This window comes from Hemiscyllium ocellatum, chromosome 24, assembly GCF_020745735.1.
Source record: "Hemiscyllium ocellatum isolate sHemOce1 chromosome 24, sHemOce1.pat.X.cur, whole genome shotgun sequence".
NCBI classification, from domain to species: Eukaryota; Metazoa; Chordata; class Chondrichthyes; order Orectolobiformes; family Hemiscylliidae; genus Hemiscyllium; species Hemiscyllium ocellatum.
In genome coordinates, this window is record NC_083424.1 from 28093193 (window position 1) to 28108329 (window position 15137).

The 15137-nt window shown below is 38.2% G+C and overlaps 1 protein-coding gene across 1 annotated transcript in view; it reads left to right on the forward strand.

The window, feature by feature from the left end:
* LOC132827340 (P2X purinoceptor 4-like) overlaps positions 1–15137 on the forward strand; it is a 56034-nt gene that overhangs the window by 39960 nt on the left and 937 nt on the right. Inside the window, exons 9-10 of the mRNA XM_060843992.1 lie at positions 3773–3866; positions 10746–10811. Of these exons, the coding sequence (XP_060699975.1) occupies positions 3773–3866; positions 10746–10811 (160 nt within the window). The remainder of the gene's footprint in view (positions 1–3772; positions 3867–10745; positions 10812–15137) is intronic.

The following is a 15137-nucleotide window of genomic DNA, read 5'->3' on the forward strand; positions in this document are numbered from 1 at the left end:
TCTCACAATTTTATAGACTTCTGTCAAGCCTCTCCTCAGCCTCTGCTGCTCCAGAGAAAACAGCCCAAGTTTTTCTAGCCTCTCCTTATAGCTTATACCCTGAAATCCAGGCAGCATCCTGGTAAATGTCTTCTGCACCCTCTCCAAAGCTTCCACAAATTTTCTGTAATGTGGCAACCAGAATTGAACGCAATACTCTAATTGTGACCTCACTAAAGTCTTATAAAACTGCAACATGACATCCTGTACTCAGTTCCTCGACCATGGGCATTTCTGATATCAGAATTTGTTGCGCATGAGAAAGTTTGGCAGTGAGTTGCCTTCTTGAACTGTAGTTCATGTGGTAAAGGCTATTAGGGAGAAGATCTAGGATTTTGATCCAGTGATAGTTCAAGTCAGGATGATGTGTAACTTCGAGGAGAACTTGCATGTGTTGTCTGTTGCCCTTGTTCTCCTAGCTGATGGAGGTCTTCAGTTTGGAAGGTGCTGTCAAAGGGACATTAGTGAGCTCCTGCAGTACATGTTATTATGGTATATGTGCTACTAACATTGGAGGGAATGAATATTTAAGTTGGTGGACAGGTTGCCAATAATGTGAGCTGCTCCTGGATGTCTCCTGTGGTCTTCAGTGATGTGAAACTGGTCTCATCCAGGCAAGTGGGGAATATTTCATCATCCTCTTGACTTGTGCCTTGTAGATGTTAGGAAGATTTTGGAGAGACTTAAATTAGTTCTTGCAGAGTTCCCAGTCTCTGACCTGCTTTTGTAGCCTTGGTATTTAAGCAGATTTGGACATTATGTGTGAGCTGACAGCAACAAACAATTAAGTATCGGCAATCCAACTTACATGGGGATGCTGATAGTCATATAAGTTGACTAAAAACAGTCCTTATGTAGATCCTTTTCTACTTTAAACAAGTGCAAATCCTCTGGTAATGACAGACAAGTTAAGAAATATTCTAGAACTGATCCACTGTATCCAAAGTAATGGACATGGTACTTTGTGGTAAGATCACAGGAACAATCCCAGAACTGAAGCCACATATCACATCGAAGCTAGAACTATCTGTACAAGCAGGAGGTCTCTTATAGGAAATACGTGTTAAATCAACTGTACAAAGGTCACTGTAACATTGTCAGAATAAAGGAGAATGCCAAAATTTATTTTTGGTCGCCAGGGCTTGACTCCAGAATTGAGAAGGCACAACTATCAGTGTCATTGGAATGGCTATGGCAAAGAATCCATATGCTAGATAGTTTGAAGGACGATTGTTTTTCATAGGGGTATACATTCATACAACATGGCCTGAACTTGACATCATGAAGACATCTTAAAAAAAAAACCATTGAAAGATTACAGGAGATCTTTGCAAGGTTTGAATATCTGGAATAACTTGTGATATAAACTGTGGACCATTATCACTTACGAGGTTACGGATTGTTTAAAATCCCAAATTATTTAGCAGAGAAGTTCGTTCAGACAATTAAATATTTTATAAAGGTAACTTGAGAACAAAGATCACTGCACAAAAGATTCAGCCAATTTTTGTTAGCCTTCTGGAAGACAGCCCACTCAACAACTCAAAGTTCTCCAACATTGTTCATGATAAAGTTATTTGATTTACTGAAACCATCCAAAGGACATTGTTGACAGGAAACTACAGGATCAGGTGTTCCAATGGGAGAATAAGGCCAAACGCTGCATTTTCCAAACAGGTCCAGAAATGGTGAGGAATTACACCACTGGTGAGAAGTGGCTACCAGTCATTAATGTAGCACAGACTGGATTGGTCTCTTACACCATAAAGATGAGACAATGTAGTATGGAGAAGGCATGCAGCTAAACTCTTGGTAACCATAATGAATGTGTCAGAGACAACATTACTTGAAGATCCACAAATAACCATACCAAGAGACTTGAATATACCTGAGGACAAAACATTAACTGAAGCATCTGTGGGAGACCTTGGTGGAGAACACAATGACATTGTTCAGAGATTCACATGTTCACTTGTCTCAGGAAAAGATTACAACAGATAATGTTCCTAATACAGCTAAAACACCAAATGTTAAAACCAATGAGAAAAATAAACAAACATCTGAGGGGTGCACCAACAGCCACTCAGGAATTGACATCCTCTGGAATATCTTATCTACTGACTATTGTATATATGATTATAAATATTGTGAATGCTTTCATTGCAGGAAACTCTGATGTAAAGAGCAAGGGATGTTGTGTATTCGGTCCGTATAGTGGACTATCACTTTTAAGAGTCTGATCACATAACATTACAATGACATCATCAGTCATTTTGGGCAGGAAAGACTAACCTTGCTGCCTGCAGAGGACTCACCTCCTTACTAAAGCTCCTGCTTTTGTAGAAGACATCAGCTTCTTGAAATGCAACAGAAAACTCCCCAATTTTGCTACGTGAAATGAGGTGACCTTTGCAGTACTGCGACATGTGATTTATCCTGTGTTTAGACTTGCTAGTAAATAGATTTAAGTGGATTGCTAAGCTGCTTCAGAGTGCAATTAAAAATCAACCACATTAGGAGTCAAAATTAGGCCAGAATAGGTAGGAGTGGGAGATTTCTGTCTTCACAATGATGAATGAGATGGAATTTTATAGCAACTTAGTAGTTTTATGGTTTAATTGAGCTGTTGTTGCGGTGGGAATTTAACTTGTGCCTTTGGGACATTAATTCAGTTACCTGGATTACTACTATAGTAACACTAACAATATGCTTTTGCTGCCATTGACTTGTGCATATGAAGAACAGCAAATTTAGGAACATGCAATGATGAAAGACTTTTTTAAAATTGTGCAATGTAATGAAACCATTAAAAACCCAGCTTTCCATAATTATATTTTAAAACATTTTAAAAAGTGTATGTGTATATTAAAAACAATTTTTCTGCTTTGCTTAAAATTCATTTTTGAATAAGTATATTGAATGGATGGTTCTTTAGTTTTGGCACAGAGATATTATAATGAGTTGGGCTACATTTGGATACAGGTACTGAGTTGGGTATAAAAATGAGGGTATTTGAATATTGCATAATTTCATGTGAAACATTTGTATCCCTGTCTCCCACTCTTTTAACCTGGTCTTTATTTTGCTGATGTAATTGGGACATAAAACAATGTGAGTGCATTCAAAATTTGGTGAAGCCATCTGATCCAAACTGGACAATATTGCAAATTAACTTGAGAAACAGGCCATCTCACAATTTAATGCACTCCTTTCAACTTGCAGCTCTCTATTATCATACAGTTAAGATTTAGTGGGCGGCACGGTGGCACAGTGGTTAGCACTGTTGCCTCACAGCGCCTGAGACCCGGGTACAATTCTCGACTCAGGCGACTGACTGTGTGGAGTTTGCACGTTCTCCCCGTGTCTGCGTGGGTTTCCTCCGGGTGCTCCGGTTTCTTCCCACAGTCCAAAGATGTGCGGGTTAGGTGAATTGGCCATGCTAAATTGCCCGTAGTGTTAGGTAAGGGGTAAATGTAGGGGCATGGGTGGGTTGCGCTTCGGCGGGTCGGTGTGGACTTGTTGGGCCGAAGGGCCTGTTTCCACACTGTAAGTAATCTAATCTAATTGCAGACCTCTCAATGCTGCTTTGCATTCATTGCATTTCTCCAGCACAGAGTTACTCAATTATAGTGAAGGGTAAAGGTTTATCTTTGGTTAAAGTATCATAAGAATAATTGAAGAAAAGTCACTGTTTATAATTTGTGAACTGTATGTTATCTTTGTTTAAAACCAGATTTGCTAAATACTTTGTAAATTTGAATGGAATAGAAGTAAGAACATTGTTCAAGACGTATGGAATACGATTTGAGGTTGAAGTTTTTGGACAGGTGAGTGTAAGTTTTATTATTTTCCTTTAATTGCTTTGCATAACAGCTTTAGAATAAAAATATTCAGTTAACTAATCAGAGTTTTTGATCTTGAAATATAGAACAATTGATTAATGTGAGTAGATTTTCAACAATCTTCTGGTAGCTCAAGGTGACCTGAAACAAAAATGTAACTATATTTGTAGATCCTAGACAAGTGGTCTAGTTTCCTTGCCTATATTTCTAACTTTAAAAAAAGGACTGCAAATGCTGGAAACCAGACTAGATTAGAGTGGTGCTGGGAAAGCACAGCAGGTCAGGCAGCATCTGAGAAGCAGGAAAATCGATGTTTCGGGCAAAAGCCCTTCATCAGCAATAGAGCTATTTTAAATATATTTCTACTTATGTGAAACAAGTAACCTTGACAATCACACAATAAACTAACTCGAATGTGCACAGCAGCTGACTGATCTTCTAATATCTTATGTGCACATAATCTGTGTCCTCAATGCAATTTATTTGTAATTTTTAAGATAACCTTTTTCAAACTTCACATTACAACTCTGGCAACAGACAGTTGTAGTATCTGATGCCAGTATTAAATATAAAGTTAAAAATCACACAACACCAGCTTTAATTGGAAGCCTGTTGGACTATAACCTGGTGTTGTGATTTTTAACTTTGTACACCCCAGTCCAACATCTGCATCTCCAAATCATGAGTATTAAATACAACAATCATGTTTTTTGTGAAATTTATAACATAGAAGTAATAAGTGAACTGGCGCTCAATAAACAGGCAAAAATTATATACCTCAAATACTGGAAATTTACTTTATTGTCACAATCTCAATGGCTGAGTAGTCACTTGAAGGTGTGAGTGAGAAGATTCTCTACCAGTATGTTTTATTTAAGATGTAGTTGCATTGTTCTATAAATAAAGTCTAACAGTGATGTGTATACCCCCGCATTATTTTTCTATGATTCAAGTGTGTTTTTATATTGATTTATGTGAACCAGTTGATCAATCAGCACACTCCTGGATGCATAGTTAATAAAGTTTGCTCTAACACTCATACGTTGCACTTGTAAGCTTTGTGGTTTGCTATGAATTTTACACTGAACCTAAAGCACTTTAGAACACTCTTGCAGTGGTTTTTATTTATCCCAGTTGCAAAATAATGGTCTTTCTAACTTTAAAAATGAGTTTTTTTTTCCAGCAGTTGTCTTCATTCATAATATTAGGAGAATGGTAAATTTCATTTTTTCCTGATCTTGAACATCTGTGCATTTGGATGTACATGTGAAAGTATTTCCTACTACCCACCCCCTCCACCCCCAAAAAAAAATAGCAGTGAGAGCAGTCAGTATAAATTTAACTCTTCCCCACTACCATTATTTATTGAATTAGTTGTTGTCGTAGTCCAGTTGTATAACTGAAAAGTGCAGGTAAAAGTGTAGCCAACCATTTGCAAATGGTATATGAATATTGTATTGTAATGGCTTCTTTTAGTTCTTATAGAGGTTCAATTAATAATGAAGTCAGGACTGATGAGTCTCAGATTTTATGTACCTTAGCTTCTCGAAGAGGGAGAGCAATAGTATATCAGTAAAAGGACTTTTGGTAGCTTAACAACTAATAAATGCTCCCCATTCATTCCTGCTGCATCATTCTGATTCATCTGTGCAATTACAACTATAAGTTCCTCAGTTGTAAAACTATCAGGATATCAAGAATATGAACCTACAACAAGCAACAGAGTTTGATTTTTGATTAAAGGAGTAATGGCTAAAATGATTCAGGAGTTTCAATGAGTGATGAAAGCTGGTGGGAATGTATGGACAATAATGCTTGCATGAACTTGGAAAAATATGATCTAAAGTGAAAGGCTTAGAAGAGAGACTGAACAGCTATTTTCATTATAAGGTGCTCTTTATTGCAGGATACATAAGTTAAAGTTATTACTGGAGCGAAAACTGTTGGTAGAAAGAAATCAACAGGAAACTAATGCCTTCTCAAGTTCCTGGGTAATTTAAAAAGATTGTATACTTAAATATTTTCCTTTTGTTTGCTGAAAACTAGTCCCTGTAATGAATATGTGCTTCTAACAAGCATAGAGTGAGTCACATCAAATGCTTGACTGATTATCTTAAATTATTTGTTTGTGTAGCTATTAGCACACTCTCAAGATCATTCACAAATGCTGTCCAGTTGTGGAATCATATCTAACATTAACATGGCAATACCGTAGCTGGAGTTGATTTGCAAACCAGTTAGCACCTTGTTCTAAGTAATTGTTTGAAATTTGACATTGTTGCGTTTGTCCTGATGTATGCAACATGAACATTTCAATGTTCATTAATAGTCAAATATTTGTTATGAAGGGGAGGTTGACTCTGTCTGGTAACCAAAATCAAAACACCCAGGGAGGAGCACCTCACCTCAATTTGTTAAAAGAGGTGGGACAAGTGGTATAACCTACCCTGTCACCCCTGAATCTGTTACAAAGGAGTGGGTAAATGAAAGGAATTCCTGATATTCACTGAGTAACAAGTAACAATGGATTTATTTAACTCTAACAGTGAACAAATTAACAGAATTACTAACAGCCCAGACAATTCCTGCCTAACTACTACCTAGCCCCTTATTAAACTAAATTCTTTTGGTATGCTGTTTCAATAACACAGGTCCCACTTATTCAAGTAATAAGAAAACAATAAATTAAAACTGGGTCTCTCAACCTTCACACAGAATGGGTCTTCTGGAGTGCTCTGCATCCTCTCCGCTGATCTGCTTTCCGAAACGCCTCTTTTCATTGAATTCTTGTGACAGTACGGTTCTCTGAATTCTGCTGTCTGGGATAGTAGCTATAAGTGCCGTGGTATATTTTATAGATAGATGGTGTTTTTTTTAAAGAGAGCATGGAGATTTCTTGTGAGAGAATTGTATTTATTTCTCATTGGCATGTTTGCTGGCTCTTCAGATGGCAGTTGGCTCACTCCAACATTTTTTTTTAAAAACCCTTTATACATATCTCCATGACACATCAAATTCATAATAATATGATTTGGTTTAAAGTTGTCAATACCATCAGATTTAAATTCAATTGGCTTTCAGTATCCAGGTCCTAATTTAAATTAATTGGCTAAATTCAAACTAGTGGCGAAAACATCAAAACAAACCTAAGGTATCCAATTACACAGCTAATTGATACATGTTTCAATTTTAGAACGGTTTGTGCATCTACAGCTGCTTGTATACACATTTTTACACCTCCAAGCTTTATCTCTTAAAGGGTCCACGCATTTTTCTCCAGTCATTAATACCAACAAAATCTACTTCCTACTTTCTAATTCTTAAGTACTCTACACAACTTCATGAGATAGTGTATTTGCAAACTAGGAAATAACTAAAGCAGAATTATTGTATTTGTTGTGTTTGAATCTGATGGTTTTAACATAGCACAATTTGAGGGAAAAAAGTATGATTATTAGCCTATAACAATGGGATTTTTTTTTCTATATTAAGGTTACCAAAAAATGCACAATGTGCTTCATGGTATAAACAGACAAAAATGAATAGTAGTAATCTTCAGTTGTAAATGATGCTTTTAAACTGGAACTTAAAGTAAGAGGATATACTGAAGAGATAAATAGATCTGAGCAAAATCAATAACTAGTAAGGATGGATGGGACACACAGATAGCTGTACAGAGGATGGAAAATACAGGAGTGGGGGAAGGGGAGAATTGAGAGGCTGGGCCTGTTAGAAAAATAGGCAAAAGTGAGGACTGCCAGAGTTTAGATCAGAGTGGTGCTGGAAAAGCATAGCAGGTCAGGCAGCATCCAAGTAGCAGGAAAATCGATTCTGATGAAGGGCTTTTGCTCGAAACGTTGATTTTCCTGCTCCCCGGATACTGCTTGACCTGCTGTGCTTTTCCAGTTAGAAAAATTCACAGGATCAAGATCAAAACCCAATATTGGAGAAATTGGGGCAGCTAGAAGTCAATTTAATGAAACAAAGATGGATGAGTGGGACCTAGTGTGATACTTGATATAAGGTTTAGTTGAGCTCATATTTTGGGAGAAGATGATGATTGGAGGCTGATCAGGAGAGCTTTAGAAGATACAACGCTGGATGAAACAGATATAAACATGAGTAAGGCAGGCAATATAACAAGTGAAATTAGCTGTCCAGTATAGTTCATCTTGAGACTGATAGTCTGAAGCATAGGCTCAGCTGAGGAACAAGACAGGAAGTGGATTTGAATTTAGAGAATAGTAGATTCTGGGATTTTTAAATAAATAAGGCATTTCTTAATTACTCACATGTCTTATGATAACTCCTTGCTTACTAGAGATTACCTTCCAGGAATTATGACCACCAGGTTTCAGTTTCTGCTTTTGATATTGTTTGGAGTAGCTGAGAAGCATCTCTGCTCCGCTCTCCTGTTTCTGGAAAAGAACGGCACGGTGGCACAGTGGTTAGCACTGCTGCCTCACAGCGCCTGTAGACCCGGGTTCAATTCCCGACTCAGGCGACTGACTGTGTGGAGTTTGCACATTCTCCCCGTGTCTGCGTGGGTTTCCTCCGGGTGCTCTGGTTTCCTCCCACAGTCACAAAGATGTGCGGGTCAGGTGAATTGGCCAAGCTAAATTGCCCGTAGTGTTAGGTAAGGGGTAGATGTAGGGGTATGGGTGGGTTGCGCTTCGGCGGGTCGGTGTGGACTTGTTGGGCCGAAGGGCCTGTTTCCACACTGTAAGTCTAATCTAAAAAAAACCCTTGATTGTGATTCAGTGAGGTACCTGGAATCCTGCTCTCACATGAGAAGCCTCAAAGTTTTTCAATATTTCCTGAATGAGTCGCAAACATCTCCAGTGACAATTATATGTCAGCAGCAGTATGTGACTTTGTGCACCAGAACATCCAACCTGACAGTTATCTGTATATCTCAAATCCTATCCTTTTTGCCTTTGTATTGGCCAAAAATGTTGTTGTTGACGTTACAAAGACAAATCTGTTTTACTCTTCTTTATGTGTGTGTTAGATGTTTGCATTTTGGACTAATTTTCAAACAGTTAAACATTTATATTTTCATGAGCTGTGAATTAACCAGTTTTGTTTTTTTAATAAATGCAAAATATTGATTTAGAATAAAAATAAAACTTACTTTGAAAATAAGCCTGAAGTCTAAGGAAACTGTACCAGAGAGCAAAAGACGACGGACTCTGGGGTCCATTCTGATGAAGAAAAATTTAAGTCCAATCTAAGATTGAGTGGGAAGCTGCTTAAATACAGGCAAACCATCCCAAAATTTGATAAAAGTGACATAAAAGTATTTTTCATTTCTTTTGAAAAGATAGCCAAACAAATGATATCATCATGAGATTTATGCTTTTCTTTGAGGAAGCTTCTATAGGTTTGGGTAACAGTGTTGGATATGGGCATCAAAAGGTAGAGACTACATATGAAGCATTTAGAGAAATAATTCTCATGGAAGAATTTAAAATTTCAGCTCCTGAATTAGTAAGAACTCAGAGCTAGAAGATTGCAAAGGCAAGGCAGGTATCTGAGGTGGCTGATCTTTGACCCAGTCCACAAATTCAAACTCTTTCTCCATCATCACCTTGCCACTCCAAAATCCAAAGAGGATAGAAAATGGCTCATGAAAGGAAGGAACGTTGCTAGGGAAGAAGGAAGAACTCACATGGATCTCATTCTTCAGGAAGAAAGGAAGGTTCTGAGAGTGGAAATTATGTCTGCAGGCCAAAGTTATTTGTAACAAGGTGCCACACTTTCAGACAGATTGTTGAAGTTTCCATGGATTTATTGGGTGCATAAGGTTAATTTCATTGAAATGTACACGATTGCAAGGGGACTTGAAAGGGTACAGACTAAGAAGGTTGTTTCCACTGGCTGATTTAGGACACTGTCTCAGGATATGGGTCAATCATTTACTATTGAGCTGAGAAGAAATTTCTTCAAGGGTTGTGAATCTTTTAGATTCTCCATATCTAAGGGTATTCTCTATGCTCCACTTTATTAAGGCTGGAACAGATAATTAGAATTGAAACCCAAGATCCATCGACTACATACTAGATGGTAAAATTGGTTTGGAGGGCTGTATGGAAAGAACGTAGCTCAGACTGAGATTAGAGTACATAGTCTTAGATTAGATTAGTCTTAGATTACTTACAGTGTGTAAACAGGCCCTTCGGCCCAACAAGTCCACATCGACCCTCCAAAGAGCAACCCACCCAGACCTATTCCCCTATATTTACCCCTTCACCTAACACTACGGGCAATTTAGCATGGCCAATTCACTTAACCTGCACATTTTGATTAAGTTGTCCTTCTGACTGCAGCTATGAGGCCAAGTACAGACACTGATTTGAATGCAGGGGAGCGAAATAAGATACTTGAGGGCTAGAGAATAAAGTGACTCATTATTCTTCAAATGAAGCAGGTAAACTTGCAGTTTTACTAAGAATGTAAGAGCCAGTCAAACTCTTTAATTAAAGAAAGGCCTCACATTTCCACTAAAAGTTGCAAACAAATGGACTCAAACCAGTTAGACACATTACTACTAATATCATATAGGGTTACTATGGTTACTTCTGAAATTTCCAACTTTTTACATCAATCCTACAAAAAGACCAATTGTCAACACATAACATGAACTACCAAAAAAAGGAATAGGGCAAAAAAGGAAAATATCTCTGGATATCAAAAAATGACAAAGCTGCACTCATAGTTGCAGAACAGTGATTTTGGAGTTCGTTTTACATTTACAAATTTCTTGCACATGTTACAAATTGAGGATAGAAGGTTTACAATGTAAGCATATCAGTTTTTCTAACATAAATGCACACTGCTTTAACAATATTATGTTTTGCACAGGCTGGAAAATTTGATATTATCCCTACAATGATAAATATCGGATCTGGGTTGGCATTATTAGGAATGGTAAGTTAATTTTATGCAACAAAAATGATGGCTATACAATAAATATTCTGAACAATATAAGCCACATTTTATATTTCCTTTGAAGCAAAGGGGTTAGAGGATCTTTACTTTCCAAGTACCTACAGGTCGGGTTCTTGCTTTGGAAGAAGTTGACAGTCGTCATGTTTCAAAGTGGTAGCACTATTCTTTTCAGATTGTTTCTGTGTGTCTCCAAGAAATATGACATGTTATGTTTGGAAGCAGAGAAATTCAATTAACAAGGGAAGCAAACTCTGTCAGTTGAGGTCAAAAATAACACTTCTGATCCATCTCAGTAGGATCTAAACACTTTGTAGCCATCAGATCATGTTTTGAAAATAATTAAATATTTCACCCTTTGCTAATACCTATAGTCAACTATTAGATGAAACTGAGTGTCAAGTCTATATTCTAAAAATGCTCGCATGTACATTGTTGCAGAAGAGTTAAATGTGGAGTCCTGAGTACTTTAGACTATTCTTCGGCACTCAAAAGATGGTACCCAAATACAAATTACACTTAGGAATTTTCTCCTATTCAGTTAATAATTATTCTGGCCATAATTGTAAATAGTCAACAAAAGGAGAAACAGAAGATCCCAAGAATTGGGATTGTTGTAGACCAAACAACCCTTGAGGGTGTTTTACCAACCAGTACGATGGTAGTGGATTGTGGGCTTCAATTCTGATCATTCTGCTGAAGCTTTAATAAAGTAAACAAGGGAGCATCCAGAATCCTTGAACATGGAGAATCCAAAACATTCACCTTCCTTCAAAGAAATTTCCTTTCATCTCAATCCTAAACAATTGACTCTTATCCTGAGGTTGTGCCCTCAGTCAGCCAGTGGAAATAACCCTCTTAATCTCTACCCATTTAAGTCCCCTCAGAATTATGTACATTTGAATTCTAATATACTCGAGAGAATTTAGGCCGAATTTACAGATCTTCATCTGACTACTCTTTTATTTCAGAGACAAATCTTGTGAACCTTTTATGTATTTCTTCCAATGCAGCTATATTTTTCTTAAATATGGAGACCAAAACTACACACGATTTCAGGTGTGGTCTCACCAAAGCTCTGTCCAATTTTAGCAAATTATCTTAATCTTAAATGCCAGTTCCCTTTCAATAAAGGCTTGTATGCCACTTGCCTTCCTAATTGCTTTACCTGGATGCTAGTTTTGTACTTTGCAAACAAGAAGGTCCCTTTTGAGCATCAATATTTGGATATTTAATACTTTTAAAACTTCTTTCATTTCTTATAACCAAAGTGCACTCTTTCATTGGGTGAGAATATCGCCAGGAAGGCCAGCATTTACTGTCTATTCTTAGTTGCCTTTTTAAACTGAGAGGATTGCTGGACCATTTGAGTGCAGTCAAGAGAAACCATTACTGTTAATCTGGAGTCACATGTAGACCACTATTGGGTGAGGATGGCAGATTTCCTTCCCCTAAATGAGTTTTAGAACAATTGATGATAGAAACCTTGGAGCTTGGAAGTGAAACAGACTTTCAATTCCACATTGAATATAAAGTACTCTAGCTGCTATGGTTGGATTTGAAACCATGTCCCCACAGCATTAGCCTGGCACTAAAGCTGTGAATTGACATTACCACTACATCACCTTATTTAATGAATCGATTAGTTATTAAATTTAATCAGCAAGCAATAGAAAGTCTCCTAACTTGGAGACCAATGAATAAAATACAAGTTACTAGAAGCTGAAAAGGTATCCGTCTACCTGGACCCTTATTCCAATAATGCCAAGTTCTACAAGGGGCTGTCTGAAATGTCGACCTTCTTCCTCAACTAAAGATTCCCTCACCAAACACAAACTGGTCATAATAAAACTGGCACAAAACAGCTCATGGCAGGACCCTCAGTCACGTTTGACCCCTCTCCCACACTTTGGCCCTCAACCCTTCTCTTCCACATCAAGCGATAGGGTTCCCAATCCTCTCATCACCCCACTAGCAACCACATCCAAAGGATCATAACCCAGCCTCAGGCACAATCCCCTCCCTTGTCAGCCTTCCACAAAGACCATTCCTTCTGGGATATCTTGGTCCACTCCTCCTCCACTCCCAAAACCACTTCAGACCCCCACAACATCTTCCCATGCAATTGCAGAAGGTGTAACACTTGCTTGTTTACTTCCTCCCTCCCTCACTCTCCAAAGCCCCAGATACACTTTCCAGGTGAAGCAGCAATTTACCTGCACTTCACTCAAATCTACTTTACTGTATTTACTGCTTACAATGTGGTTTCTATGTTGGGGAAACAAAACATAGACTGGATGTCAACTTTGCAGAACACCGACATTCTGTCTGTAAATATTAGCCTGTGCTTCCTCTTGCTTACCACTTTAACACTTCATTATGTTTCCTGGTGAACATCTGTCTCAGGCTTGCTGCGGTGCTCCAGCAAAGCTCAACATCTTTTTTCCACTTTCAGGTCCCAGTATCAAGTTCAATAATTTTAGGGCCTGAGCACGTTCTTCTACGTCCTTACTTCAATTGCCAGACAACTGGCCTTGTCATCACATGGGCTGCCACCAAAACCAACCCATTAATAGCCACTAATGGTCCCCATTAGCAACTATTGATTCTCAGAGTCATAGAGATGTACAGCATGGAAACAGACTCTTCGGTCCAACTCGTCCACGACAACCAGATATCCCAAACTAATCTAGTCCCATTAGCCAGCACTTGGCCCATATCCCTCTAAACCTTTCCTATTCATATACCCATCAGATGCCTTTCAAATGTTGCAATTGTACCAGCCTCCACCACCCTCTGCCTCTTGGGTACCTTTTATATCTTTCCCCTCTAACCCTAAACTAATGCCCTCTAGTTCTGGACTCCCCGACCCCAGGGAAAAGACCTTGTCTACTTATCCTATCCGTGCCCCTCATGATTTAATAAACCTCTATGATGCTCCAGGGAAAACAGCCCCAACCTATTCAGCCTCTCCTGATTGCTCAAATCCTGCAAACCTAGCAAGATCCTTTTAAATCTTTTCTGAACCCTTTCAGGTTTCACAACATCCTTCTGATACAAAGGAGACTAGAATTGCATGCAATATTCCAAAAGTGGCTTAACCGACGTCTTGTACAGCTGTAACATGACCCCCCCCAACTCCTATACTCAATGCTCTGAGATCACTCCTGCCAGGAACATGAAAACAAGAGCATGCCATTTAATCCCTTCACCACATTCTGCCACTTAATGTAAACCAAACAGATCAACAGGCTAACTCCAAAACAATAACATTTACTCATAATCTGTTATCTGCCAATGATAGTTTAAAAAACGATCCATTAAGGAAACATCTCTCTTTGTGGAAAACAGTTCCAAGCTTCTAACACTGTTTGCATATAGAGGAGTTTCCTAATTTTACTTACGCAAGGTCTGGCTCAAAATTTGTAGGACAGCACCCTTTAATCTTAGATTCTTCAACTATTCACTCCCTTTAATATCTCTAAACTTAAAACAAAACACTTCTTATTCTTCCAAGTTTCGGGGAACATAACCTAAGTTTGTAGGATTGCTCCTGACAGTGGCATCTGGTGTTCAAGTCTGTTTTGTAAATCATTTGCTGCACACCATCCAGGGCTAATATATCCTCCCTGAGGTGCTCACAGTTACTCTCTCTCCTTCATAAAGCTGAAATATGGCCTCTGCACTTCATATTCTTTAAATCAATCCACGTAGATTCTGCATTCATCTTGTTGCTATTTACATACTACTTACTGTTATTGTCTTATCTTTAATTTGTATTGCCCTCCACTCCCACATTTATATTGACTGGTGGTTTGGCAACTAACCAAATTTCAGTCATCCTTATACATCAGATTAGTCACCACACAAACTCTCAATTACATTTTGGTATGATCGCTCAGTTACGATATTAATGAGTCCTTGCTGTTATCTCTCTGGGCTTCATGTCCATCTATAGTTTACTCCTGCCCCCATCCATCTTCAGCATATATAGCAACCTATACATGACAACAACCAACTGTGAAGAAGGGTCACTGGACCCAAAATGGTAACTCTGTCTTTCTCTCCACAGACACTTTGCGGTTTGCTGAATTTTTCTGGTAATTTCTATTTTTGTTTCTGATTTCCAGCATCCACAGGTCTTTGGTTTCTTTTATGGAAAAGAGAACATCTGTACATATCACTAATATACTAAATCTCAACTTGGCATTGGTTGGCCATCATACTTGTGCCTCAACCCACTCTATGCTTCCATTATTCTGTATGATAGCACAACCTGCTTGTTCAATGTGTGTATTTAATGTGTTT